The sequence below is a fragment of the Dama dama genome, chromosome 19 (assembly GCF_033118175.1).
Source record: "Dama dama isolate Ldn47 chromosome 19, ASM3311817v1, whole genome shotgun sequence".
NCBI classification, from domain to species: Eukaryota; Metazoa; Chordata; class Mammalia; order Artiodactyla; family Cervidae; genus Dama; species Dama dama.
Genome location: NC_083699.1, coordinates 37,453,267 through 37,480,504, shown reverse-complemented (window position 1 = coordinate 37,480,504; position 27,238 = coordinate 37,453,267). Strand labels below are relative to the sequence as shown.

The 27,238-nt window shown below is 39.8% G+C and overlaps 1 protein-coding gene across 2 annotated transcripts in view; it reads left to right on the top strand.

Moving 5' to 3' along the window:
- EHHADH (enoyl-CoA hydratase and 3-hydroxyacyl CoA dehydrogenase) overlaps positions 1-26,955 on the top strand; it is a 54,692-nt gene extending 27,737 nt beyond the window's left edge. For both annotated transcript variants that reach the window (XM_061166744.1, XM_061166745.1), the window contains 3 exons: positions 1,367-1,471; positions 14,581-14,922; positions 23,985-26,955. In XM_061166744.1, coding sequence (XP_061022727.1) covers positions 1,367-1,471; positions 14,581-14,922; positions 23,985-25,246 — 1,709 coding nt within the window. In that variant the 3' untranslated portion in view covers positions 25,247-26,955. The remainder of the gene's footprint in view (positions 1-1,366; positions 1,472-14,580; positions 14,923-23,984) is intronic.
- Positions 26,956-27,238: the final 283 nt, after the last annotated feature.

Sequence of the window (27,238 nt, the reverse complement as noted above, 5' to 3'; positions counted from 1 at the left end):
TGGAGGAGTTGTGCCTGCAAGACTGATTCGGTGCTTGCTCTTCAGAAGCCCAAGGTGGCGCTACTGGTAAAGAACCCACCTGCTAATGCAGGAGACACAAGAGATGCAAGTTCAATTCCTGGGTTGGGAAGATCCTCTGGAGAAGAACATGGCAACCCACTCTGGTATTCTTGCCTGGAGAATTCCATGGACAGAAGAGCCTGGCCTACAGCCTACAGTCCATGGGGTCGCAAAGAATTGGATACACCTGAAGCAAGTTAGCATGCACAAACACTTCAGAAGCCCAGATGATGCTGGCAAGCAAGCTGGGTGTCACTGTCTCTCCTTCTGCCCTTGTGTTGAGGAATGCTTATATTCCTTAACCTCCTACTTCAGAATATGCAGATCTAATTACGTGTTTATACCCGTTGAAGAACTTGAGAGTGATGCTAACCCTCATCAAACTTCTGTAAGTCCCTAGAGCTTCCAATCTATTATTATGCCAGAGGCTGCCAGTGCCACCTATGAACAGTAGGTGCTCCTGGCACCACCTGATGGTGGACAGTAGGTGTCACCACCTGCAAAATCAGATTGTTTGTTGTTTACTTCAGCTAAAAACCATCAATTAAGCACTCCATTTGTCCAGTTTGGGATTATGGGCCACACCCTGGTGCCAGGTCTGAAGAAACAATTGTCTGATCATCTCTACTTCCTTTTTAGCTTCCTTTTTAGTTCCAAAGCTCACTCATTAGCAATTTCACAAACTAAGGAAGGAGTTGAGATGCTGGGTAGCCAAAAAATGCAAAGGTCCACCCTATTTTCCTGTGACATTTTGAATGTATCTTATATAGTATCAAGTTAATAATGCTTTCCTGCTGTCAATCCAACTATATTTATGTTTGAGGACTCTTCATAATCAGTGGCAACATTTGGTAAATGTTAGTATAAGAATAGGTAGTACTACTACTGTTGTTTTCTTACTACCTCTTTTATTTTTTACCTGTATTATTATAAAGACTCAATCCTCTTATATATTATATAGAGATTTATAATTTATAAAGTGCTTCTATGGAGATTTAAAGAATGTAAGGAAACTGTTTTATTTTCACTTAATACTCATAATTACTCAGGTAAGCATAATTATTGTCATTTACCAACGAAGAAATTGTGGTTCTAGTATAGCTCACACAAATAGTACAGGTAGAGTTGGAACTTGAATGCAAGTTTTCTGATTACCTCTGCAGTAATTTTCCACTATAACAATCGGTGTAGTGCTTATTTATTTTGTAATAGATGTTTATATCTAGGACAAGTGAACTTCCTACTAGAGAGAGTGATGCTTTTGCTTTAATTTCACATTGTTCTGTTTTATTTTGTTTTCTTTTAGGAAGACATGTTTCAGCAAATGAAGCACTTAAGCTGGGTATTCTCGATAAAATTGTGAACTCAGACCCAATTGAAGAATCAATCAAATTTGCCCAGAGAATTTCAGGTAAGAAGATAATAATAAAACTAGCACAAGGTTGGAAACAAGTTAAATGTCCATCTTAATACAGTACTCCTTAAATATTTTATGGCATGTCCAAACAGAATATCATGCAGATTTAAAATGAATGAGAGGGCTTCCCTGGTGGTTCAGTGGTAAAGAATCTGCCTGCTAATGCAGGAGACATGGATTTGATCCCTGGTTCAGGAATATCCCACATGCCATGGCACAGGGCAACTAAGCCTATATACAAAAAAAAAAATATATATGTATATATATATATGTATGTATGTATGTATGTATGTATATATAGTGAAGAAATCACTTCAGAAAGAACGAAGAGATGGAGCCAAAGCAAAAACAACACCCAGTTGTGGATGTGACTGGTGATGGAGGCAAGGTCTGATGCTGTAAAGAGCAATATTGCATAGGGACCTGGAATGTTAGGTCCATGTATCAAGGCAAATTGGAAGTGATCAAACAGGAGATTGCAAGAGTGAACGTCGACATTTTAGGAATCAGCGAACTAAAGTGGACTGGAGTGGGTGAATTTAACTCAGATGACCATTATATCTACTACTGTGGGCAAGAATCCCTTAGAAGAAATGGAGTAGCCATCACAGTCAACAAAAGAGTCCGAAATGCAGTACTTGGATGCAGTCTCAAAAACGACTCAATGATCTCTGTTCCTTTCCAAGGCAAACCATTCAATATCATGGTAATCCAAGTCTATGCCCCAACCAGTAATGCTGAAGAAGCTGAAGTTGAACGGTTCTATAAAGACCTACAAGACCTTCTAGAACTAACACCCAAAAAAGATGTCCTTTTCATTATAGGGGACTGGAATGCACAAGTAGGAAGTCAAGAAACACCTGGAGTAACAGGAAAATTTGGCCTTGGAGTACAGAATGAAGCAGGACAAAGGCTAATAGAGTTCTGCCAAGAGAATGCACTGGTCATTGCAAACATCCTCTTTCAACAACACAAGAGAAGACTCTACACATGGACATCACCAGGTGGTCAACACCAAAATCAGACTGATTATATTCTTTGCAGCCAAAGATGGAGAAGCTCTATACAGTCAGCACAAACAAGACTGGGAGCTGACTGTGGCTCAGATGATGAACTCCTCATGGCCAAATTCAGACTTAAATTGAAGAAAGTAGGGAAAACCATTAGACCATTCAGGTATGAGCTAAATCAAATCCCTAATGATAGTACAGTGGAAGTGAGAGATAGATTTCAGGGACTAGATCTGATAGACAGAGTGCCTGATGAATTATGGACGGAGGTTCGTGTACAGGAGACAGGGAGCAAGATCATCCCCAAGAAAAAGAAATGTAAAAAAGCAAAATTGCTGTCTGAGGAGGCCTTACAAATAGCTGTGAAAAAAAGAGAAGCCAAAAGCAAAGGAGAAAAGGAAAGATACACCCATTTAAATGCAGAGTTCCAAAGAATAGCAAGGAGAGATAGGAAAGCCTTCCTCAGCAATCAGTGCAAAGAAATAGAGGAAAACAATAGAGTGGGAAAGACTAGAGATCTCTTCAAGAAAATTAGAAGTACCAAGGGAACATTTCATGTAAAGATGTGCTCAATAAAGGGCAGAAATGGTATGGACCTAACAGAAGCAGAGGATATTAAGAAGAGGTGGCAAGAATACACAGAAGAACTATACAAAAAAGATCTTCACAACCCAGATAATCAAAATGGTGTGATCAGTCACCTAGAGCCAGACATCCTGGAATGTGAAGTCAAGTGGGCCTAAGGAAGTATCACTACGAACAAAGCTAGTGGACGTGATGGAATTCCAGTTGAGCTATTTCAAGTCCTGAAAGATGATGCTGTGAAAGTGCTGCACTCAATATGCCAGCAAATATGGAAAACTCAGCAGTGGCCACAGGACTGGAAAAGGTCAGTTTTCATTCCAATCCCTAGGAAAGGCAATCCCAAAGAATGCTCAAACTACCGCACAATTGCACTCATCTCACATGCTAGCAAAGTAATGCTCAAAATTCTCCAAGCCAGACTTCAGCAATACGTGAACTGTGAACTTCCAGATGTTCAAGCTGGTTTTAGAAAAGGCAGAGGAACCAGAGATCAAATTGCCAACATCCACTGGATCATCAAAATAGCAAGAGAGTTCCAGAAAAACATCTATTTCTGCTTTATTGACTATGCCAAAGCCTTTGCCTGTGTGGATCACAATTAACTGGAAAATTCTGAAAGAGATGGGAATACCAGACCACCTGACCTGCCTCTTGAGAAACCTGTATGCAGGTCAGGAAGCAAGAGTTAGAACTGGACATGGAACAACAGACTGGTTCCAAATTGGGAAAGAACGTCAAGGCTGTATATTGTCACCATACTTATTTAACTTATATGCAGAGTACATCATGAGGACTGCTGGGCTGGATGAAGCACAAGCTGGAATCAAGATTGCCAGGAGAAATATCAATAACCTCAGATATGCAGATGACACCACCTTATGGCAGAGAGTGAAGAGGAACTAAAGAGCCTCTTGATAAAAGTGAAAGAGGAGAGTGAAAAAGTTGGCTTAAAGCTCAACATTCAGAAAACTAAGATCATGGCATCTGGTCCCATCACTTCATGGCAAATAGATGGAGAAACAGTGGAAATAGTGGCAAACTTTATTTTGGGGGGCTCCAAAATCACTGCAGATGGTGACTGAACCCATGAAATAAAAAGATGCTTACTCCTTGAAAGGAAAGTTATGACCAACCTAGATAGCATATTAAAAAGCAGAGACATTACTTTTCCAACAAAGGTCCATCTGGTCAAGGCTATGGTTTTTCCAGTGGTCATGTATGGATGTGAGAGTTGGACTATAAAGAAAGCTGAGTGCCGAAGAATTGATACTTTTGAACTGTGGTGTTGGAGAAGACTCTTGAGAGTCCCTTGGACTTCAAGGAGATCCAACCAGTCCATCCTAAAGGAAATCAGTCCTGGATGTTCATTGGAAGGACTGATGGCAAAGCTGAAATTTCAATACTTTGGCCACCGGATGCAAAGAACTGACTCACTGGAAAAGACCCTGATGCTGGGAGGGATTGAAGGCAGGAGGAGAAGGGGACTACAGAGGATGAAATGGTTGGATGGCATCACCAACTCAATGGACATGAGTTTGAGTAAACTCCAGGAGTTGATGATGGACAAGGAGGCCTGGCGTGTTGCAGTCCATGGGGTTGTAAAGAGTCAGATATGACTAAGTGACTGAACTGAGCTGAACAGACATGTATATACTTCTTGGTGACTCAGACGGTAAAGCCTCTGCCTACAATGTGGGAGACTCGGGTTCGATCCCTGGGTCGGTAAGATCCTCTGGAGAAGAATATGGCAATCCACTCCAGCACTCTTGCCTGGAAAATCCCATGGATGGAGAAGCCTGGTAGGCTCTAGTCCATGGGGTTGCAAAGAGTCAGACACAACTGAGCGACTAAACTTAAACTTATGTATATAAAAATAAAAAATAAAATGATAAAAAAAAATTAAAAAATAAAAAAGTAAAAAAAAAAAAATGAATGAGAAACTCTATGTATTGACATGGTATGATTGCCACAGTATATATTGTATTGTTAAATGAAAAAAGAATTTGTGTGTACTGGCACAAAGACAGAAACATAGATCAGTGGAACAAAATAGAAAGCCCAGAGATAAATCCATGCACATATGGACACCTTATTTTTGACAAAGGAGGCAAGAATATACTATGGAGAAAAGACAATCTCTTTAACAAGGGGTGCTGCAAAAACTGGTCAACCACTTGTAAAAGACTAGAACACTTTGTAACACCATACACAAAAATAAACTCAAAATGGATTAAAGATCTAAATGTAAGACCAGAAATTCCTAGAGGAAAACATAGGCAAACACTCTCTGACGTAAATCATAGCAGGATCCTCTATGACCCTCCTCCCAGAGTAATGGAAATAAAAGCAAAAATAAACAAATGGGACCTAATTAAACTTAAAAGCTTTTGCACAACAAAGGAAACTATAAGCAAGGTGAAAAGAGAGCCTTCAGAATGGGAGAAAATAATAGCAAATGAGGCAACTGACAAAGAATCTCAAAAATATACAAGGAACTCCTGCAGCTCAATTCCAGAAAAATAAGCAACCCAATAAAAAAATGTGCCAAAGAACTGAACAGACATTTCTCCAAAGAAGACATACAGATGGCTAACAAACACATGAAAAAATGCTCAACATTACTCATTACCAGAGAAATGCAAATCAAAACCACAATGAGGTAACATCTCATGCCGGTCAGAATGGCTGCTATCAAAAAGTCTACAAACAATAAATGCTGGAGAGGATGCGGAGAAAAAGGAACCCTCTTACATTGTCGGTGGGAATGCAAACTAGTACAGCCACTATGGAGAACAGTGTGGAGATTCCTTAAAAAACTGGAAATAGAACTGCCATACGACCCAGCAATCCCACTTCTGGGCAAACACAGCGAGGAAACCAGAATTGAAAGAGACACGTGTACCCCAATGTTCATTGCAGCACTGTTTATAATAGCCAGGACATGGAAGCAACCTAGATGCCCATCAGCAGATGAATGGATAAGAAAGCTGTGGTACATATACACAGTGGAATATTACTCAGCTATTAAAAAGAATGCATTTGAATCAGTTCTAATGAGGTGGATGAAACTGGAGCCTATTATACAGAGCGAAGTAAGTCAGAAAGAAAAACACCAATACAATATATTAACGCACATATATGGAATACAGAAAGATGGTAACAATGACCCTATATGTGAGATAGCAAAAGAGACACAGATGTAAAGAACAGACTTTTGGACTCTGTGGGAGAAGGCGAGGGTGGGATGATTTGAGAGAATAGCACTGAAACGTATATTATCATATGTGAAACAGATCGCCAGTCCAGGTCTGATGCATGAGACAGGGTGCTCAGGGCTGGTGCACTGGGATGACCCTGAGGGATGGGATGGGGAGGGATGCGGGAGGGGGGTTCAGGATGGGGAACACATGTACACCCATGGCTGATTTGTGTATGGCAAAAACCACCACAATATTGTAAAGTAATTAGCCTCCAATTAAAATAAAATAAAATAAAAAAGAATCATGTGTACAGTAGTTCAACATTTGTGTAACAAAAAAGGGGGGATTGAATGTCTATATAGGGAGAAGGTGTGTTTATGACTGTTTATGTATAGGATACTTCTGTAAGGATTCACAAGAAAAGATTGACGGTTGCCTCTGAGAATGGAGCTAGCTAGCCAGCAGAAGCAGTCAGAGGAGATGTCTCTTTTTTATTCTTCTGTACCTTTTGAATTTTTATTGAATGAGTATATGTTCTATTAATAAGCACAATTAAAATTTAAGAAGAACCAAGCAGGATTTCCCTTGGTGGTCCAGTGGTTAAGACTCTGTTTGCAATGCAGGTTCTCGTCGGAGCGAGTAGGGGAACCAAGATCCCACATGCCTTGTGGTATGGCCAAAACATTTAATAAAGAAAAAGAATAAGAAAAGCCATGCAAGCAAACATTTCAGCAATTAGAAGACAGGCTGTATACTTTGCCACAGTAAAGCCATGGTTCTGACTCAGTGAGCTGTGTTTTCTCTCTCTCACTGGTTTCTCACTTTATGCACTTATGACATTCCTAGATTTTTTTTTTTCTTTCTTTAAAAAAATGTTTCTTTTCAATTTACGGAGGTTGGCAGCAAGATGGAGAGGGTTAAAGAGAGTCAGAAAAAATAATTGGAAGGAATGTTGGGCTACAGGCAGAGCAGAGTGTTCATCTCCCCAGTTGGTGGTAGGTAATGGCTCGGTGTTATTCAAAGGCTTCTTTGAAAAAGTCATTCTTTTGTCCACTCTGGCAGGGACCAAACACTTCCCTGAAATAATCTTTCTTTTTGTGGCTCTAACCACTTACTGTTTCATTTCAATAGTGAAAGCTTAAACTGGAGAGGCCAGGGACTGTGAGGAGAAAATACTGGCGACTCTAAAGAGAGTTAGCAAGGCTTTGCCCAAAGGGGAATGAGTTTCCTGCTGTCTTTCTCTTCTTTCCAGATAATCTTCACCACAGTTTCATCACTGGTTTTGTTGTGCCTCCTGAGAGCACTTATTGTTTTGTTAGAAGTCAATTGGCCTACAGGAAAGGCTGTTTGCATTTGGGGGTCCCTAAATGGTTTTTGGTTTGGGGTTTAAGATAGACCCATGTCTATCATTTTTCACCTGTGGTTTTAGTTTGTTAAGGACATGATTTCAACAGGAAGTTCTTTTCTTTGACTTCTGGAAATTCAGATTTGAGAGTTAAGTTACTTCAAGAGATAGATGGGGATCATGGTCTGGTACATTTATAAAATAATCTTATAATTAATAAAATCATTTATTTTAATGAATAAAATCATAATCATTTATATCTTATAATTAATAAAAAAATTTAAAATTAATTTTAAATAAAAATTCTAACATTGAAGTATTATTTTTTTAAATGTATAAAATGGCCTACTCAATCTCAGTAATATTACACAGTTTGTCCACTTGGTGGCATCCAAATATTGAGGAGGAATCGTTTGCTTTAAAATTTGGTAATTTACCTGTTAATAGTAGGGGAATGGTTATGGGCTTTGGACAGTTGTGTATCTTAAATTATAATCATCAAAACTTGGTAGAAATGTGAAATTGTGATATAAAAGTGTCCAAATACAAAATTATATATGTGCTGCGCTGTCAGTCGTGTCCAACTCTTTGCAAACTCATGGACTGTAACCCACCAGGCTCCTCAGTCCATGGGGATTCTCCAAGCAAGAATACTGGAGTGGGTTGCCATGCCCTCCTCCAGGGGATCTTCCCAATCCAGGGATCAAACCCAGGTCTCTTGCACTGTAGGCAGATTCTTTACCATCTGAGCTACCAGGGAAGCCCAAGAATACTGGAGTGGATAGCCTAACCCTTCTCCAGGGGATCTTTCCGATTCTATACTTAGAGCTACATGGTATGTTATGAATGCTGACAAAAGTTTAAAGAAAATACACAAAAATGAAAATAACTTGTTCCCCCCCCCAAATTTCTTAAATGATTTTTGCTTTGGTTTTGATTTTTCCAGCTTGAGGTGTAATTTACACACAGTAAAAGTCACCCAGTTTAAACGTAGCAATTTGATGAATTTTTGTAGTAATGTACAGTTCTGTGGCCCTGTTACAATCAAGATATGGTTCAGTCACTCTAAAAAGTATGCTCCTGCCTCTTTTAAGTAGATTCCTTCCCCTGCCCTTGGCCATAGGTGACCACTGGCCTGTTTTCTGTTACTATAGTCTTGTTTTTTAGAATTTCATATAGCATGTGATCTTTTGTGTCTGGTTTCTCTCACTTAGCATGATGTTTTTGAGGTTCATGATGTTCTTTAACTTAAAAATATTAGTAAAGCAGTCTGAAAGGCATGGTTGAAAAACATACATGTGTGGTTGCACAGCTTGTGATTAAACTAAAAACTCCTGAATTATAAACTTTGAAATGGTGACTTTTATTGTATGTGAACTAAATCTCAATTTTAAAAAGTACATGTAAAATTTTTGAGTTCTCTTCCTCCGTTTGTAAAAATATTTCATTAATTCAACCTATTCTCACTCCCATCATTACCCACACCCTGCACTGCTGAAATGTTGACCTACAAAAAGAACAAAGGGAAAGGATTAAGAACATTTATTTATATATGATTCATGTTGATGTATGGCGGAAACTAACACAATATTGTAATGCAATTATCCTCCAATTAAAAAAAATTTTTAGAGCTGTAGTAATAAATTATGAGCTGCCATCTATGGGGTCGCACAGAGTCAGACACGACTGAAGCGACTTAGCAGCAGCAGCTGCAAAAAAAAAAAAAAGAAAGAGAGAGAGAATACTTATTTAGTTTCCACATGCAATAGGCAAGTTGAGAAGGAAGGAGATTTCCAGTGGTCAGTGTTGCAATTGGAGCCAGTTTAGAAAAAAATTGCAGTTTTGGAGCCAATTATGGATGGGAGGGGATTGTAGGAGGTTAACATATATATCTAAAAATATGATTTGGGCAGTAGCTGCAAGTTTCTCTATAAACTTAACACATCCTAGAGAGCTGACTGTGGAAGTTAATTAGCTTCGTGCATCTTAATACTGTTGTTACACGATGCCTCCCTGATGACCGCAGTGCAATGGACTTAGCAGAGCGGTTCAGTTGCTTGGCCAAACCAGATTGCTTTGGCTAAACTGGGGAGGGGAGGGTCCTGTCAAATGTGGTTTATTTGCATGTGGCCAGCAGCCTGCTTGTTCCCAAATGGAGTAAGAACCCCTGTTCCCACGAGTGTGATTCTGGCATGAAGCTGAAAGTGTGTGCTCTTGGCTGAAGATGAGCACAGGGGGCATCCAAGAGGGAGCCTCAGCTCAGGAACCCAGTGCTCTGTTTTTGTCCCTCCAGCAAACCCTGGTCCTATTACTGTGTCTGCCCTGGGCTGTGGTAGGCATTTTTAGCAATTCTTATTCTGCTCAAAGACCTTGATCTGTTTGTTCATTTGGATTTTGTGACTTAAAAAAATCTTGGTGGTTTCATCTGTCTTTCTCTTCCATTTTACCTTTTGCTCTTTGTAATTTATTTTTACTCTCTGTGAACATTTGTATAACATGTTTCACAGAAGCAGAGTGATACTGCCTTACCTAGGAAGCCTGAAGTGAAGTCGCTCAGTCGTGTCCTACTCTTTGTGACCCCATGGACTAATGTAGCCCACCAGGCTCCTCCGCCCATGGGATTCTCCAGGCAAGAATACTGGAGTGGGTTGCCATTTCCTTCTCCAGGGGATCTTCTTGACCCAGGGATCGAACCCAGGTCTCCGACATTGCAGACAGACACTTTAACCTCTGAGCCACCAGGAAAGTACCAATATTTGTTTTTATTTATTTCTTTGACTATGTTGGGTCTTAGTTGCAGCATGTGGGATCTACTTCCCTGACCAGGGATCAAACCCCAGGCCCCCTGCATTGGGAGCATGGAGCCTTAACCACTGGACCACCAGGGAAGTCTAAGCACATATCTAAATCGGGCTTCTTTTTTATGTACCCCAGTTCTTTGGGGACCCCCTCAAGCCCAGAAAAAGTGCAGTTTTTCTGTCTGTTCTTTGCAGAGCTTCTATGAGAGGGAGTCTATTTATCAGAGTTACAGAGAATCCTGTATGTCTTAGGAAACCATTTTTGTAAATTACACACTGTACATTGTCTCTCTTTATCCTAGAGAGAGAAAATCTCTTCTAGTCAGCTTACTATAAAGGAAAATGGGGAAATAATCATCTCCTTTTCCTCCTTGAGGCATATGATTCACTTATTTTTTAAATGAAAACTTCTGCCTTAGAAAACTTCAAAGAATTAAGAAAAAAATATGAATGGATCAGGGAAAGAATCCAATTATAAACATACATGAATCATTAATTAGCTCCTCTCTTTCCCATTTTCCTGGGGAGCCAGTGCTGGTTCTGACCTGCACACACTTGCCTCTCTTATTATGTAGGTACAGCTGAGTGACTTTAAAACTAGCGCGTGTCTAAGAAATACACTTTGAAAACACCATACCTGTAGACCCAAAGGGGAAATTCTGAATATTTTGTAGGAATAAAATGAAGTTGTAAAATAATAGCATCCTTCAATTACAGCCACAGAACAAAAAGAATAGGAAATTGAGCAGGGAAAAACCTCCTAAGGGTTGTGCCCTGATCCAACACTCTTCAATAGATATGCTTAGTTTGGTCTGGACAAGTGCTGTGGGGATCCCAAAATGGCTGTCTGCAGTCTCAGAGGTTCTGAGTGTCTCTGAGATACTAGGAGTGTGCCAATTGGCTAAAATTACTGCACACCATTAAGTGTTTTTCTTCTTCCTTTTTTTTCTTTCTCTTCTTGCTTCAATCTCTGCCAGGTCAAAGTAGCCAGGAGCTGCAGATGACTTCTGATATGGTGGCTAATAAATGCTCTGCTCTTAGACCTCCAAAAGGCTATACCTCAAAAGCAACTATTGAATTTTTTTTTTATTTGACTGTACCAGGTCTTAGTTGTGGCATGTGGGATATTCAGTTGTGGCCTGTGGGATCTAGTTCCCTGACCAGGTATCAAATCTGGCCACCCCCTCTAAGCATGGAGTCTTAGCCATTGGACTACCAGGGAAGTCCCAAAATCACCTATTGAATTTTTAAAAAATACTCATGTCCAGGCCCCACCCTTAAAGAATCTTAACTGAGTTCACAGTGGAGCATGGTCATCTTTAAAAGTCTTAAAATAACTGATGTGCGCTATGATGTTGAGAATCAGCCCCTGTGATGGTGGGGCTGGTGGTAGCGTCACAAGGACAGAGATCCAGCTCTGAGCTATCCCAAACCCATCTAAGCCCTGTCCCCACAAAGACTGTACTAGCCACCTGTTGTCAGGTGCCACAAAACTGACAGCTCTGACCTCTTTCCTAATCCACTCGATCCTCTCCCCCGACTTCCCTCTCCCCACTATCTGTTCTCATCTCTTTTATGGGCCACTAGGAAATTAAATCAGCTATAGGTCCTGGAAAGGTCTTCTTCTTTCTCTGCTGAGCTTGAAAAAAAGTAAGAGTGTAGGTCACTCAGTCGTATCCTACTCTTTGTGACTCCATGGACTACAACCTGCCAGCCTCCTCTGTCCATGGAATTCTCCAGGTAAGAGTACTGGAGTGGGTAGGCTTTCCCTTTGCCAGGGATCTTCCTGACCTAGGAATCATACCTAGGTCTCCTTCATTGCAGGCAGATTTTTTACTGTCTGAACCACCAGGGGAGCCCATAAACTGAAGATTGGCTTACTCACAGGATAACTGAACAATTGTGGCTCAGATGATTAAGAATCTGCCTGCAATGCGGGAGACCCAGGTTCCATCCCTGGGTTGGAAAGATCCCTTGGAGAAGGGAGTGGCAACCCCACTCCAGTATTCTTGCCTGGAAAATCCCGTGGACAGAGAAGCCTGGTGGACTATAGTCCATGGGCTGCAAAGGGTTGGACATGAGTGACTAACACACACACACATATGCTCTTTTGTGAAGTATTCACTCAAGTTTTCACCCATTTTTAACACTGAGTTCTTTGTCTTATTATTATTGAGTCATAAGAGGTCTTTATATACTCTGGATATAGACACTTCATTAGATATTTGATATGCAAGTTGTATTCATTGTCTGTTGATTGATATAACAAGCTCAGCAAACTCCACAGTTTAAACAATACAAATGTATTATCTTATTTATCTACAGGTCTGAAGTCTGGTAGGGGTCTCACTGGACTGAACCCAGCTGTCAGTAGTTGCACTTCTTTCTGAAAGTTCTTGGGGAGAATCTGTTTATTGCTCACTTGAGTTGTTGGCAGAATTCAGTACTTATGTTGTAGGACCAAGATCTCCATGTTTTTGCTGGTTGTAAACTGATGGCCATTCCTAGCCTCGAGGAGTGGCTCTTGGCCACTCTATCTTCAAAGCCACATTGTCATCAACGGAACTTTCTGTGTGGCATCTCTCTGCCTCTTCCTCTCTCACTACAGCTGAGAGATGCTCTCCTCTTTTAAGGGTTCATAAAATTAGATTGGGCCTACCTGGATAATACAGGGTAAACATTACATCTCAAGGTCTTTAACCTTAATCATATCTGTAGAGTCTCTTTGCCATGTAAGATAATATATTCATAGGTTCTGGGGATTAGGAAGTAGATGTTTGGGAAGGATGTTATTTAGCCTACCATGCAAATGTTTTCTCCTAGTCTATGGTTTATCATTTCATTTTCTTAATGATGTTCTTTGAAGTACAAAAGTCTTTAATTTTGATGAAGTCCAACTTAATGAATTTTTTCTTTTGTCGATTGTGCTAAGAATACTTTGCCTAACCAAATGTCATAAAGATTTTTCTTATTTTTTAAGAAAGTCTTATAGTTTTAACTCTTCAATTTAGATTTATGACCCATATTTGAGTTAATTTTTATATATGGTGCTAGGTAAGGACCTGTTTACTTGTTTCATGTGGCTATTCAGTTGTCCTCAGCTTCGTTTGTTTAAAAAAACTCTCCTTTCTCTCATTAAATTGTTTTGGCACCTGTGTTGGAAATCAATTGGTGATGATTGTAAGCGTTTATCTCTTAACTCAGTTTTTTCCACTGATTTGTATGTCTATCTTTGTGCCAATATTATACTGTGTCCTTTTCTAGGTATTTTAAAGGTTTTGTTACTGTTAAGAATGGAGTTAAAATTATTTTGAACCTAAAATATTATTAACTCAGGACTATTTTCCTTAAGCTCACTGGCAAATTAATATAACTAATCTATCATAATGTTATCTTGGCCTTGAAGTAAAAGGAAGATGTAACTTTTATGCATCAATTAGGTAACTTGAAATTGCTTTGAATCTATTAAATTCTATTTTTTTTTTATTAAATTCTATCTTATGGGACTAAGTTGCAAAGATGTCAGAGATTTTGTTATTAGTGTTACATTAAATATCTTGACAACTGAGTCAGTTGTAGTGAGGTAGATGAACCTAGAGCCTATTATAAGGAGTGAAGTAAGTCAGAGAGAAAAACAAATACTATATGTTAATGCATATATCTGGAATCTAGAAAAATGGTACTGATGAACCTATTTTCGAGGAGGGCATAGAGACATAGACATAGAGAATGAACTTGTGGACACAACAGGGGAAGTAGTGGGTGGAATGAATTGAGGAAGGAGCATTGACATATATACACTATCATGTGTAAAACAGCTAGCAGGAAGCTGCTATATAACATAGAGAGCTCAGCCTGGCACTCTGTGATGACTGGAGGGAATAGGGACCAGGAGGGAAGTTTAGAGGGGAGGGGAGGAAGGCCTAAGAGGGATATATATATATATATTTATATATATGTATGTATAATTATGACTGATTCTTGATATTGTATGGCAGAAACCAACACAACATTGTAAAGCAATTTTCCTCCAATTAAAAAGATTTTTAAAAAGAAACACATTAATTAATCATTTAATGGAAAAAAATCTTAGTGTTTATAATTATATATGCACAATCCTTTGATATAGGTAACAGTTCCAAATTTTGTTTCTTATTTCTTTTAGATCAATCTCCAGAATCCCGTAGAATCTGCAACATGCCAGTCCCGAGCTTGCCCAACATGGACGCCATTTTCAGTGAAGCCCTTCTGCAGGTGCGGAAGCGGTACCCTGGGTGGCTGTCTCCGGAGGCCTGTGTCCGTGCAGTCCAGGCTGCTGTCCAATATCCATATGACATGGGAAGCCAGAAGGAAAAGGAGCTGGGCCTGTACCTTAATACCTCAGGGCAGGCCAGGGCCCTGCAATATGCTTTCTTTGCTGAGAGGATGGCAAATAAGTGGTCCACTCCCTCCAGGGCTTCCTGGAAAACGGCGTCGGGACAGCCCATCTCCTCTGTTGGCGTTCTCGGTAAGAACATGACCAATGTCACTCCCCAAATCTGCATTTGTCAAGTGCTGCCATTTGCTTTGGGCCACCACGTGCTGGGCTCTTTGCTGAACGTATCACTTTTTTAGTTAACTTAATTTTCACCCCAGCCCATGAACTATCTTTGCATGTGAGGCTTAGAAACACTAGGCCTTCTCAACAGTGAACTAATTAAACTCTAGTCCTCTAATGCTACATTTGTCTGTTTCCAGACTCTGGGCATTTTTAAACTCATTTCTGCCTCTTACATGTCTCTCATCCCTGGGTTTCCCAGCAAGATTATGATGTGTACCACATTTCAAGGTGTGGCCTGTCACTCCTATAGCTAGGGATTGGGAATGAAGGCTGTGTCTTTCTGGTCCTTGCATCTATTCACTTCTCCTGATTCAAAGCCACTATCCCCAAATTCATCTGAACCTTAAAGATGGGCTTCCTTACTTTTTCCCCTTGAAAATTTCTCAAACAAAATGTCTTCTTTCCTCAGAAGCTAGCTCTCCGAATGGCTTCTTTGGGCCACTATCCTAAACTTCACTTAGTCTTAGCCTTGGCCCAAGAATGATCTTGGGTGGATTCCAAATCCCCTAAAATAGTAAGTGGAGTGTTGTATGTATTAGCCTGTATACAGTCTTCTGGGAGAGGAGGTCTGAAATTTACTAAAAGCACCAACTTTCTTAATATTCACCAAGCTCTCTAGCACCAGTGCAGTGTGGATGGGAAGAGCCTTCTCTACATCTTCTCAGTCTATAGTTGTCTCAGTGAAATTCAGAAATAAAGTAGTGTGTCTTCAACACAAACATACTGTGCTCCTTGTAGCACTGACTTCTCTGTTCACTTGTGATTTTTTAAGGAGATGGATAAATAGTATGGCAAAGAACAGAGTGTACCTTTTTATATTCCCTCAGCAACACCAATATTTGTTTCTAGTTATATACTTACCTGTTTCTTCTTTCCTGTATTCCTTCAAGCCAAGAATAATTAATGCAGAATAATAGTAAAAACTATCAGTAAAATAATAGTAAAAACGATCAGTATCGTGTTGGTCAACCATCATTTAAGAATTTTCCTGTTTCCTTATCGTGAGCTTTTTAAAATGACTTCAGGTTTGTGTCTGGCATGGAATGTTTAAAAGTTCGAGTTTTTTTTTAAGTATACACCACATTGTTCTGAAAAATATTTGCAAAAGCTTTTAAACTACGTAGAAGACAATGTGGATAAAAATAAAGTGAGAGAGCTGGTGATTTCCCCCTTCTTCATGTTTATCTGCTTCCTGCTCTGCCCGCCTTGGTCTTGGTGACGCAGCCTCCCTCTGAACCCCATGTCCTCTGGAATGCACCCACAGCCTCATCTGGCTCACCAGTGGCTCTCCATCTGTCTCCTGCCTGAAACCTGACTTAACCCCGGGCACTTGCTTCTCCTGCAGCCCTCTCAAGAATGCTGTTGCTTCTTCCCACTCTCCCTGGACTTCACTGTCACTTCCCCTCTCAGACCACAGCCCCTTTCTGGACACTCTTCCTCTGTGGTCCCGCCATCTCCCTGCCTGCTCTATCCCTCCTCATCACTGTCCGTGCTCCCCTGCCTTGGCTCTCATTTTAGTACCTGGCTCACAGTTATCCGCTTTGGCCCAAATCCTGCTGCTGTCCTTGTTGTCCTCATCCCCTGTGTGGAGAATCCATCCAGCCCTGTTGCTTCTGGGTTCCTTCGCCTCCTCAGATCCAGTGACATTCTCCTCACTTCACTTCCGTGACCCACACTTCGGGTTTCACCCTGAACATATCTCCACCACTGAAATGTGAACTTGTATTTTTTCACTACATCCCTTTCTCAGTTATTTTCTACATCCCTTTCTCAGTTATTTTCTACATCCCTTTCTCAGTTATTCCAACTGCATCCGTTACTTGATCAGCTCTTTTAATCTTTACTTCCTTCTCTATTCAGTTTTCATTTCCAGTCATCACTTCAGATACTGTCTTGCCAACATCCTCAAAAGCCATGACTCATTGTCCTTTCATTGGACTCCCTGGAAAACCCCAGCCCTGATGAGCCCAGGTTTGCACTTCAGTGAGCCTGTGCTCTCAGATTGGGTCGGCACCACTGCAAGTCCACTTTCTCTCACCTCGCCTGGGCTCTCAGGGCTGTCAGAAGGGGAGAAGACTGCTGTTTACTAGACACTGAAGAACCAGTAGTCAAAGCATCCCTTATCCTTTATTTACTTCTCTGAGTAGAAGGGGTTCTTGACGAGATTTAATTACAGGGTAGTTAAAGGCAGTGACTTGGTCCAGGAACAGGACTCCTGGTCCCTGTCTGTGTGTGTTTAGTGAGGAAAATTTAGGAAACTAAATTCAATATACATGCAGTATTGACCTATGAAAACATAATTACCAACAGTGAAAAGCTTGGTCTTTCAGCCCTACTTTCTTGAGAACTTTGAGACCCCAAGGTTGTGAGAAGTTAGTAAAGAACTTTTTGAGGGAAACAGTTACTGGTTTCATGTATAATTTTAGTGATTAAATGAAAAAATATCAGTTTATAGAACTGAAGAAGATCTAAAATAATAGCTGATACTTCTTTTTTTTTCCCCCAATAAGACATTGTTTATTAATCATAAGAGCAGCAAGGATAATTCTGCTTTAGATTAAAAGCTGCATTTCAAGGGCCCAAGTTCAGGCTTCCCTGGTGGTTCAGTGGTAAAGAATCCACTTGGCAATGCAGGGAATGTAGGTTCAATCCCTGGTCTGGGAAGATCCCATGTGCCATGGAGCAGCTAAGCCCCTGCACCACGACTATTGAGCCTGTGCTCTAGATTCTAGGAACTGCAACTATTGAGCCCATGCTCTGGAGCCTGTGCTCCAGAGCCAGAGAAGCCACCACAAGGAGAAGCCCATGAACCACAATTAGAGAATAGCCCTCACTCACTGCAACTAGAGAAAAGCCCACACAAAGCAATGAAAACCCAGCATAGCCATAAATAAATAAATAAAAATATATTAATAAAAGGTCCAAGTTCTGTTTCCAGGTTCTCTAATAGGAGTGATAAGGCTAGTACCTTATAGCCTTCTACTTTGTAGAAGTAGCAACTTCTACAGAGAGCTGTGACATGCTTTGTCTGGTTTGATCTTCACCAAAACTCTTGAGATCAGAGGTTCAAGCAATAACATTCCCAATTTGAAGAATTTGGAAACTAGGACTGAGTATAGTGACTCCAAGTCACATGCTGAAGGCGTGGATAGGACTATAACTCAACCAACTGCTCTTAGAATTCCTTCCCATCCTTCTATTTCTACTTGAGAAACCATATATTCTGTACTAAGGGTGCAGACTCTTCACATGACCTGGGTTCAGACCCCAGCACACCTACTTGCTAGGCATCAGACCTCAGGGAAGTTACTTACATCTTCAGTTTGCTCATTTGTAAAGTGGGTTAAATGATAGGCCTTAACTCATAGGGTTGTGGCGAGGATTAAGAGTTAATACATGCAAAGGGCTTTAATGCATTTCTAATGTGTTCCTTATGAACACTCAATAAGCTTTAAGTTTTTTTTTTTAAGCTTTACTATTAATAGTATAAGGTAATTTAACATGGAAGCTTTCATGCTTACAAGGAAGTGAGTAAAATTATAGCTAAGACACTTCTAGAAAGCATTAGTCTGGCCCACTCTGTGGTTAGGACCATGAGTTGCTTGGAGCTCCAGAGGTCCTTCAGCAGACCTGCTCTGAGAGGTGAGTGCAAGGAGGTATACTCCACCCTCCAGTAGCTTTCCTTCTCTGCTGTGTTCAGTTCTATCATCTGTATCACGTTATACTTTACAAAGCACTTTCACGTAAACTTCTCATGAGTCCTTATTGTTCCTGTGAGATTGTACTCTCTACATGGTAGGAATTTTATATGAAGCTCGGGACTGAAAGCCAGGCGGCCAGGGTTTTGAACCCCCAACTCTCCCTCCTGTTTATGCAGGCTGAAGTTTAGGATACGAGCTGCTACAGCAGTGAGAGCTATCCAGCCTCCTTGTCACTGAGTGAAACACACATGTTTAGTAAATTTGCAAAACTGCTTTAAATAATTCAATATATGTATTAAATAATTTAATATGATTTAAAAATTAAATATATTCCAGAGGAAATAAATCAATAATTTCTAATGATTGCTAACATACTATATTCAAAACCAATCCTCACAAGGGATTAAGAGGTATAAATTATTATATATGTAATAAATAAGTTATAAGGATACACTATACAGCACAGAGAATATGGCCAATATTTTATAATAACCTTAAATGGAATATAATCTATAAAAATCTGAATCACTATGTTATATACCTAACATTAATACAATACTGTAAATCAACTATGCTTCGATTTTTTAAAAAAGCTCTAAAGCTAGTCAATGTGAAGTGCAGAAGAGTAATATGTACATAGCTTTCACTGAACTGTTTCAGCCACAGCAGGTTGATCAGGTAACAGATAACCTGCTGCTATAACAGGTAACAGTCTCAACAGCTTAACACAATAAAGATGTATTTCCTCCTCACTCTCAAGATAATTCTAAAGCCAGGTTCTTTCCAACTAGTGGCTCTACCATTCTCCTGGACAAGGGTCAGCAAACTTTTTCTGTAAAGTGCTAGACAGTAAATGTTTTAGGCTTTGGGGGCCTTACGTTCTCTACTGCAGCTGCTCAACTCTGCTGTTGAGGACGAGTATAGCCACAGACCATAAGAAAACAAATCAGTGTGATTGATTCCAGTAACACTTTATTTATGGACGCTGAAATTTGAATTTGATATCATTTTCAGGTGTCACAAAATATTCTTACTCTTTAATTTTCAGCTACTTAAAACATAAAACCATTCTTAGCTCACAGGCAGTACAAAAGCAGGCAGTGGGCTGGATGTGACCTGCAGGCCAACACCTGCTCTAGGGTCTCCTCCAAGTCCTCAGAGTTGATCTCTGCATCCTCTGTACCCAGGTGGTAATGAAGGATCTTGTAGGAGATTTTAGGGGCCTTCCCATAAAATCTTTTTTTTTTATGGGGCCTTTCCATAAAAGGGAAGGTATGGCCTTCCCATACCACCCTTCCCCCATTTCCTTGACCAGAATTAGTTATAGGCCCTACTGGGATATAAGAGGTCTAGAAAGTACAGCCTCCTGTGTGCCCAAGAAGAAAATGAAATGGTGTGGGGAAGAAACAGCAACATAAACAGCCATCAAAAATTTTTTCTATATTTTTCATTCTTCTTGCCTTTCTTTAAAATATTTCTCACTTTCCTTTTCCATTCCCCAGCCAGGTGGTTCATCATTTCCAATTTCACTGTTTTAGTATGACCTTTCTTTAAATATTTCTTCAAATATTTCTTCTTTATCTTGAAACTTTTCTTGACTCATCTAACCAAAACTAACATCTTTCCTTTGAAGCACCAAAGACCTTCTCTCATCACTTACCTTACATTACATGGTAAATATGTGTGAATTTTTCTTCTTCCCATTGCTATATTATAAAATCCTTGAGGGTTGTGTTAGTGTTAGTCACTCAGCTGTGTCCAGCTCCTTGTGACTCCAGGGACTGTAGCCCACCAGGCTCCTCTGTCCATGGAATTCTCTAGGCAAGAATACTGGAATGGGTGGCCATTTCCTTCTCCAAGGGATCTTCCTAACCCAGGGATTGAACCCTGGTCTTCTGCATTGGAGGTAGATTCTTTAACATCTGAACCATCAGGGAAGTCCTGAGGGTTGGTACTACACAGAGTTTTAGTTACAGCTTTCTTGAGATGAAACTCATATGTGATGAAATTGACCCATTTAAAGAGTACAGTTCAACATAAAATGGTGCAGCTGCTATGAAAAACAGTATGGCAGTTCCTTCAAAAATTAAAAATAGAATTACCATACAATCCAACAATTCCACTTCTGGGCATATCCAAAAGAACTGAAGGCAAGAACTCAAACAGATATTTGTCCACTCATGTACATAGCAGAATTATTCCCAATAGTGGTATAATGGCAACCCAAATGTCCTTTGACAGATGAATGGATAAACAAAGTGTGCTACATATGTATATTCAAAGGGATAATATTCAGCCTTAAAAGGTGGGGAATTCTGACACATACTACATGAATAAACTTGAGGCTCTTCTGCTAAGTGAAATGAGCTAGTCACAAAAGGACAAATACTATTTGATTCCACCTATATGAGGTATCTAGAGTACTCACAAGTATAGAGTGTAGAATGATGATTGCCAGGGAGAGAAATGGGGAGTTCTGGTTTAATGAGCACAGTTTCAGTTCTACAGGGTGAGAAGAGTTCTAGAGATGAATGGTGTAAGATGGTGCTGGTTACACAGCTTTGTCAATGTGCTTAATGCCTCTGAACTGTACACATAAAAATGGTTATGATGTTAAGTTTCATGTTATATGTATCTTACCATAAAACGTTTTTAAAATACACAGTAACAATGTCACCAAAAAAGGAACACACTTAAGTTGTTTTTAGATATTTGTAAAGTTGTCCAACCATTGCCACAATTTTATTTTACTTTTTTAGACTTAAAAAAAATTTTTTTTTAAGTTTTTTGGCTGTGCCCCATGGCCTGTGGGGTCTTAGTTCCCTGACCAGGGATTGAACCCATGCCCCCTGCATCAGAAGTGTGCAGTCTTAACCACTGGATTGCCAGGGAAGTATGCCACAAACAATTTTAGAACCTTTTCATCACCCTAAAAGGAAACCCTGTACCCATTAGCAGTCATTCCTCATTGCCCTTCCTCCCAGCTCCTGGCAACTACTAATCAAGTTTCTGTCTCTATTGATTTTCCTATTCTGAACATTTCATATAAATGGAATCATGTAATATGTAACTTTTTGTGTCCAACTTTAACTCAGCATAATGTTTTTTAAGGCCCATCCACACTATAGGATGTCTCATTTACTTTTACAGCTGAGTGATTTTTCCAAAGGAGAGATATATTGTCCATGCATGCTCAGTTGTATCTGATTTTTTTGGACCCTGTGGACTGTAGCCTGCCAGGCTCCTCTGTCCATGGGATTCTCCAGGCAAGAATACTGCAATGGGTTGTCATGCCCTTCTCCAGAGGATCTTCCTGACCTAGGGTCCAACCTGTGTCTCCTGCCTTTGCAGGTGGATTCTTTACTGCTGAAACTACCTGGGTAGCCCCAGAAAGAGATGCTACCTTTTGTTTATTCATGTTGATGGACATTTGACTTGCTTCTTCTTTTTAATTTAATTTTACTTATTTGGCTGCACCTGGTCTTAGTTGTAGCACACAGGATCTTCTTACTTTGTTGAGGTATGTGAGGATGTGAGCTCTTAACTGCAGCAAGTAGAATCTGAGAAAGATTCAAACCCAGGCCCCCTGCACTGGGAGCATGGAGTCTTAGCCACTGGACCACCAGGGAAGTCCCTGGCTTATTTCTTTTTTCTGGCTATTTTGAATAATGCTACTATGAACTTTGTATATAAGTTTTGTGTGGACGTATGTCTTCATTTCTCTTGAATTATGTATATAACTACCTACTTACCTACTCATATGGTAACTCCATGTTAAACATTTTGAGGAATCTCCAACTTGTTTTCTATAGCAACAGCACCATTTTACAATTTGCCATCAGTGAATCAATTTCTCCATATTCTCACCAGAACTTGTTATTATCTGTCTTTTTAATTATGGCTATCCTAGTGGGTATGAAGTGGTAGTTCACTGGGATTTTGATCTATATTTCCAAAATGATTAGTGGTGTTAGGCATCTCTTTATATGCTTATTGGCCATTTGTATATCTTCTTTGGAGAAATGTTTCTTAGATCCTTTACCTAATTTTAAATTCAGTTGTCTTTTTATTGTTGAGTTCAAGTTCTTTATATATTCTGATACAAGTACCTTATCTGATATATGATTTGAAAATATTTTTTCCCATCCTGTGGGTTTTTTTCACTTTCTTTTTTGTGTCCTTTGAAACACAAAAGTTTTTAATTTTGATGATGTCCAATTTATCCTTTTTTTTAATTGCTTGTGTTATTGATGTCATTTCTAAGAAATCATTGCCTGATCCAAGGTCATGAAGATTTCCTCATAAGAGTTTTATAGTTTTAGCTCTTACTTTAGCGTTTGATCATTTTAAGTTAATTTTTATGTATGGTGTGAGGTAGAGGTTCAACATCATTCTTTTATGTGTGAATATCCAGTTGTCCCAGCACTGCTTGTTGAAAAAGTTTATTCTTTCCCTATTGGCACCATTGTTAAAATTTGATTTTCCATACGTGTATGAATTTATTTCCAGACTCTCAATTCTATCTCATTGATCTCTATGTCTGTCCTTTATGCCACTATCACACTGTCTTGAATACTGTAGATTTGTCAAAAGTTTTGAAATTGGGAAGAATGAATCTTGAAACTTGGTTTTTTTTTTTTTTTCTCTGTACTGTTTTGGCTATTCTGCATTTCTTATATTTCTATATGACTTTTAGAATCAGCCTGTTAATTTCTGCACAATATCAGTTGGACTTTTGATAGTTATTGCACTGAATCTGCAGATTTACTTGGATAGTATTGCCATCTTAACAATATTGTCTTCTGATCCACGAACATGGGATATCTTTCAATTTATTTAGGTTTTCTTTCATTTCTTTCAGTAATATTCTTTGGTTTCTCATGTGTAAGTCTTAAAGTTCTTCCTCAAATTTATTCTGAAGTATTTTATTCTTTTTAATGCTATTAAAAGTGGAATTGTTTCTTAATTTCATATTTAGATTGTTTATTATAGAAATACAATTGATTTTTATATATTGATCTGCACCTTACAATCTTGCTGAACTTGTTTACTATTTTGAATAGTGTGTGTGTGTGAATCCTTTTTATTGTTATACCCCCTGGAGCACTTAATACAGTTCCTAACATTAACTAGTATTCAATCCAACTGTAGTCCTTGAGTTGCTATCTTTGAATGCCACGTTTCCACAGAAACCTTCCATTCACTGAACAATTTCCCATTTTCCAATACCATGGAATCATTCTTCTTCTCTTTCACTCTTATCTGCAGGCTTAGGAACAATGGGCCGAGGCATTGTCATTTCTTTTGCAAAGGCCCAGATCCCCGTGATTGCCGTAGAATCAGACAAGAAGCAGCTAGAGACTGCAAGCAAGATGATAACCTCCATCTTGGAAAAGGAAGTCTCCAAAATGCAGCAGAGTGGCCACCCCTGGTCAGGACCAAAACCCAAGTTAACTACGTCCATGAAGGAGCTCAGTGGCGTGGATTTAGTCATTGAAGCAGTGTATGAGGACATGAACCTGAAGAAGCGTGTCTTTGCTGAACTATCAGCTGTATGCAAGCCAGAGGCATTTTTATGCACCAACACTTCAGCCCTGGACATTGATGAGATTGCTTCTTCCAGTGACCGTCCTCACTTGGTCATTGGCACCCACTTCTTCTCACCAGCTCATGTCATGAAGTTGTTAGAGGTTATTCCCAGCCGATTCTCTTCCCCCACCACCATTGCCACGGTTATGAATTTATCAAAAAAGATTAAGAAGATTGGAGTAGTTGTAGGCAATTGTTTTGGATTTGTTGGGAATCGAATGCTGAGGTCTTATTATGATCAGACATACTTCTTATTAGAAGAAGGCAGTAAACCAGAGGAGATAGACGAGGTGCTGGAAGAGTTTGGTTTCAAAATGGGACCTTTTAGAGTGTCTGATCTTGCTGGGTTGGATATAGGTTGGAAATCCCGCAAAGGGCGAGGTCTTACTGGACCTACATTGCCTCCAGGAAGTTCTGCCCGAAAGCGAGGTGGCCGGAGATATTGCCCAATTCCTGATATGCTATGTGAGTCAGGACGGTTTGGTCAGAAGACAGGTAAGGGTTGGTACCTTTATGATAAGCCCCTGGGGAGGATTCACAAACCTGATCCCTGGCTTTCCCAATTTCTGGCACAGTACAGGGAAACCTATCACATCGAACCACGTATCATTAGCCGGGATGAGATCCTTGAGCGCTGCCTATATTCGCTCATCAATGAGGCATTCCGCATCTTGGGAGAAGGGATGGCGGATATCCCAGAGCACATTGATGTTATCTATTTACATGGGTATGGATGGCCAAGGCACAGGGGTGGGCCCATGTTCTATGCTTCCACAGTTGGGTTGCCCACAGTGCTAGAGAAGTTGCAGAAATACCACAGGCAGAATCCTGATATTCCCCAACTGGAGCCTTGTGACTATCTAAAAAAACTGGCTTCTCAGGGAAACCCTCCTCTGAAAGAGTGGCAAAGCTTGGCAGGACCCCCCAGCAGTAAACTGTGATTCAGCCTTTTAGGTTTTGCCTTACCTGCTGCCATCGGGCAACGCTCACTGAATTTCATAGAAACTAATTCAGAGAGATTCAAAGTAAGATTGCTCTGAAATACAAAAGGAAAGGACTAATCCGTTGGCTAAAACCCCTCCTTGGATCTTCTGTCTGATGATTCTAATGGGTCAAATATTCAGGAATGTGCTTCTTATGCCAGGGATCTGTCTGTATCAGATAAATGATTTCAATTGCAGTGAATAAACTTGTGTTAACGTTGTAATAGCTAAGAAGAGAGGCTCAGCAATAAGTTGAGGTTCCCAGTACCTTGATCATTTGAGAAATATGTCATCAATTATTAATTGATAAATGCATAAATTCGTGTTGAGTCTTTCACCCTCACACACGTGACAGTGATAGGAAATCTTATGGACCCTTCATTCAACAGATCCTCATTGTCCATCCCTAAGCATCTTGCACAACACTTAACAGACCTAAAACTTGGAGGGGCATTTATTCAGCAAGGAAGCCTGTGATAAAGGCTTCAGTTCAGACTCTCAGAGGTAGAGTGGAGACGGTTGACAGGGTAGGGTCGGCAGTAGGGGTCTCTATGCGTGAGCTTGGAAAGCTGCCCGGGGGGAGGCCGAGGTAGTAGCCAGGGGCAAAGTTTCAACGGCAGAAGGGTATTGAAGTTTAGGCAAAACACAGTTGGGAGTTAGTGAGGAAACCACATACTTTGGACCAGAATGGGAGTCAAAGGAGCTGAGAAAGTCACACTCAGTATTATCATTTCTGTCCAAGGCCCATGTGCAAAGTTGTCCTTGCTGCTTGCAAGAGGCTCAGTAATGTCTGATGATAATTTCTTCAAGACCACTAGATGTCTTTATTTACCCTTCTATTCAAGCAGCAGTAATGGAAAGTAAACTCTGGGAGATTGTGAAGGACAGGGAAGCTTGGAGTGCTGCAGTCCTTGAGGTCGCAGAATAGGACACAACTGAGCAACTGAACAACAACAACAAATTGATAACTTAGTGTAAGGTGGGAATCTCAGGGATCTAACCTCCTCTAATTCTGTGATTAAGTAATAATACCAGTTTCCTGGTCATGGGAAGGCTTTGTGATGTTGTGTATGAAATGGTTGAATCCTGACAAGCCTAAAATTATTGAAAAACAAATTTTGTGTAATTTTGTTATAAGAATTCTTCTCTTTTCACTTTTTGCCTTGTTTGGTTAAAAGTTGAGGGACTAGTCAACGCAATAACTTGTACACAAATGTTTAGAGCAGAACTATTCATAACAGCCTCAAATTGAAAACAATCCAAGTGTCCATCAACTGATGAATGCATAAATAAAATGTGAACTGGCCATACAGTAGGATATTATTTAGTCATAAAAAGAAGAGAAGTGCTAATACATGCTACAACATGATGAATCTTGAAAATATTATGCTAAGTGGAAAAAATAGGCAAATCTATTGAGATAGAAAGCAGATTACAGTTTTCCAAAGGCTGAATGACTGGGGGTAGGGAACAGGGTGTGGCTGATGATGGATACAGAGTTTCTTTCTGGGTTAATGAAAATGTTCTGAAATTATTGTTTTGATGGTTGCATGACTCTGTAAATCTACTCAAAACCATTGAGTTGTATACCTTAAATGTGTGAACTGTATGGTATGTGAATTATATCTTAATCAAGTTAATAAACAAGTAAGCAACTTGTTTACTTACTTAGGAAGTCTTGTGGACCCTTCATTCAACAGATACTCTGTGCGCCCGTGAACCTCTTGCATAGCACTTGGCAGATCTAGAATCTGGAGGGGCATTAATCCAGCAAGTCCTTGTCATACAAGGAAACAAATAGGCTTAGGTTATTGTCCTTCAGGGTAATGTGAATGAATTGGTTTTTACAATATTTTCGCCAATGAACCCAAACAAAATTACCCAAAGTTCAAACAGAGAAATCTTGAATGAATATAGTACAAGTTTTCATTGTAAAAAGTAAACCAAAAA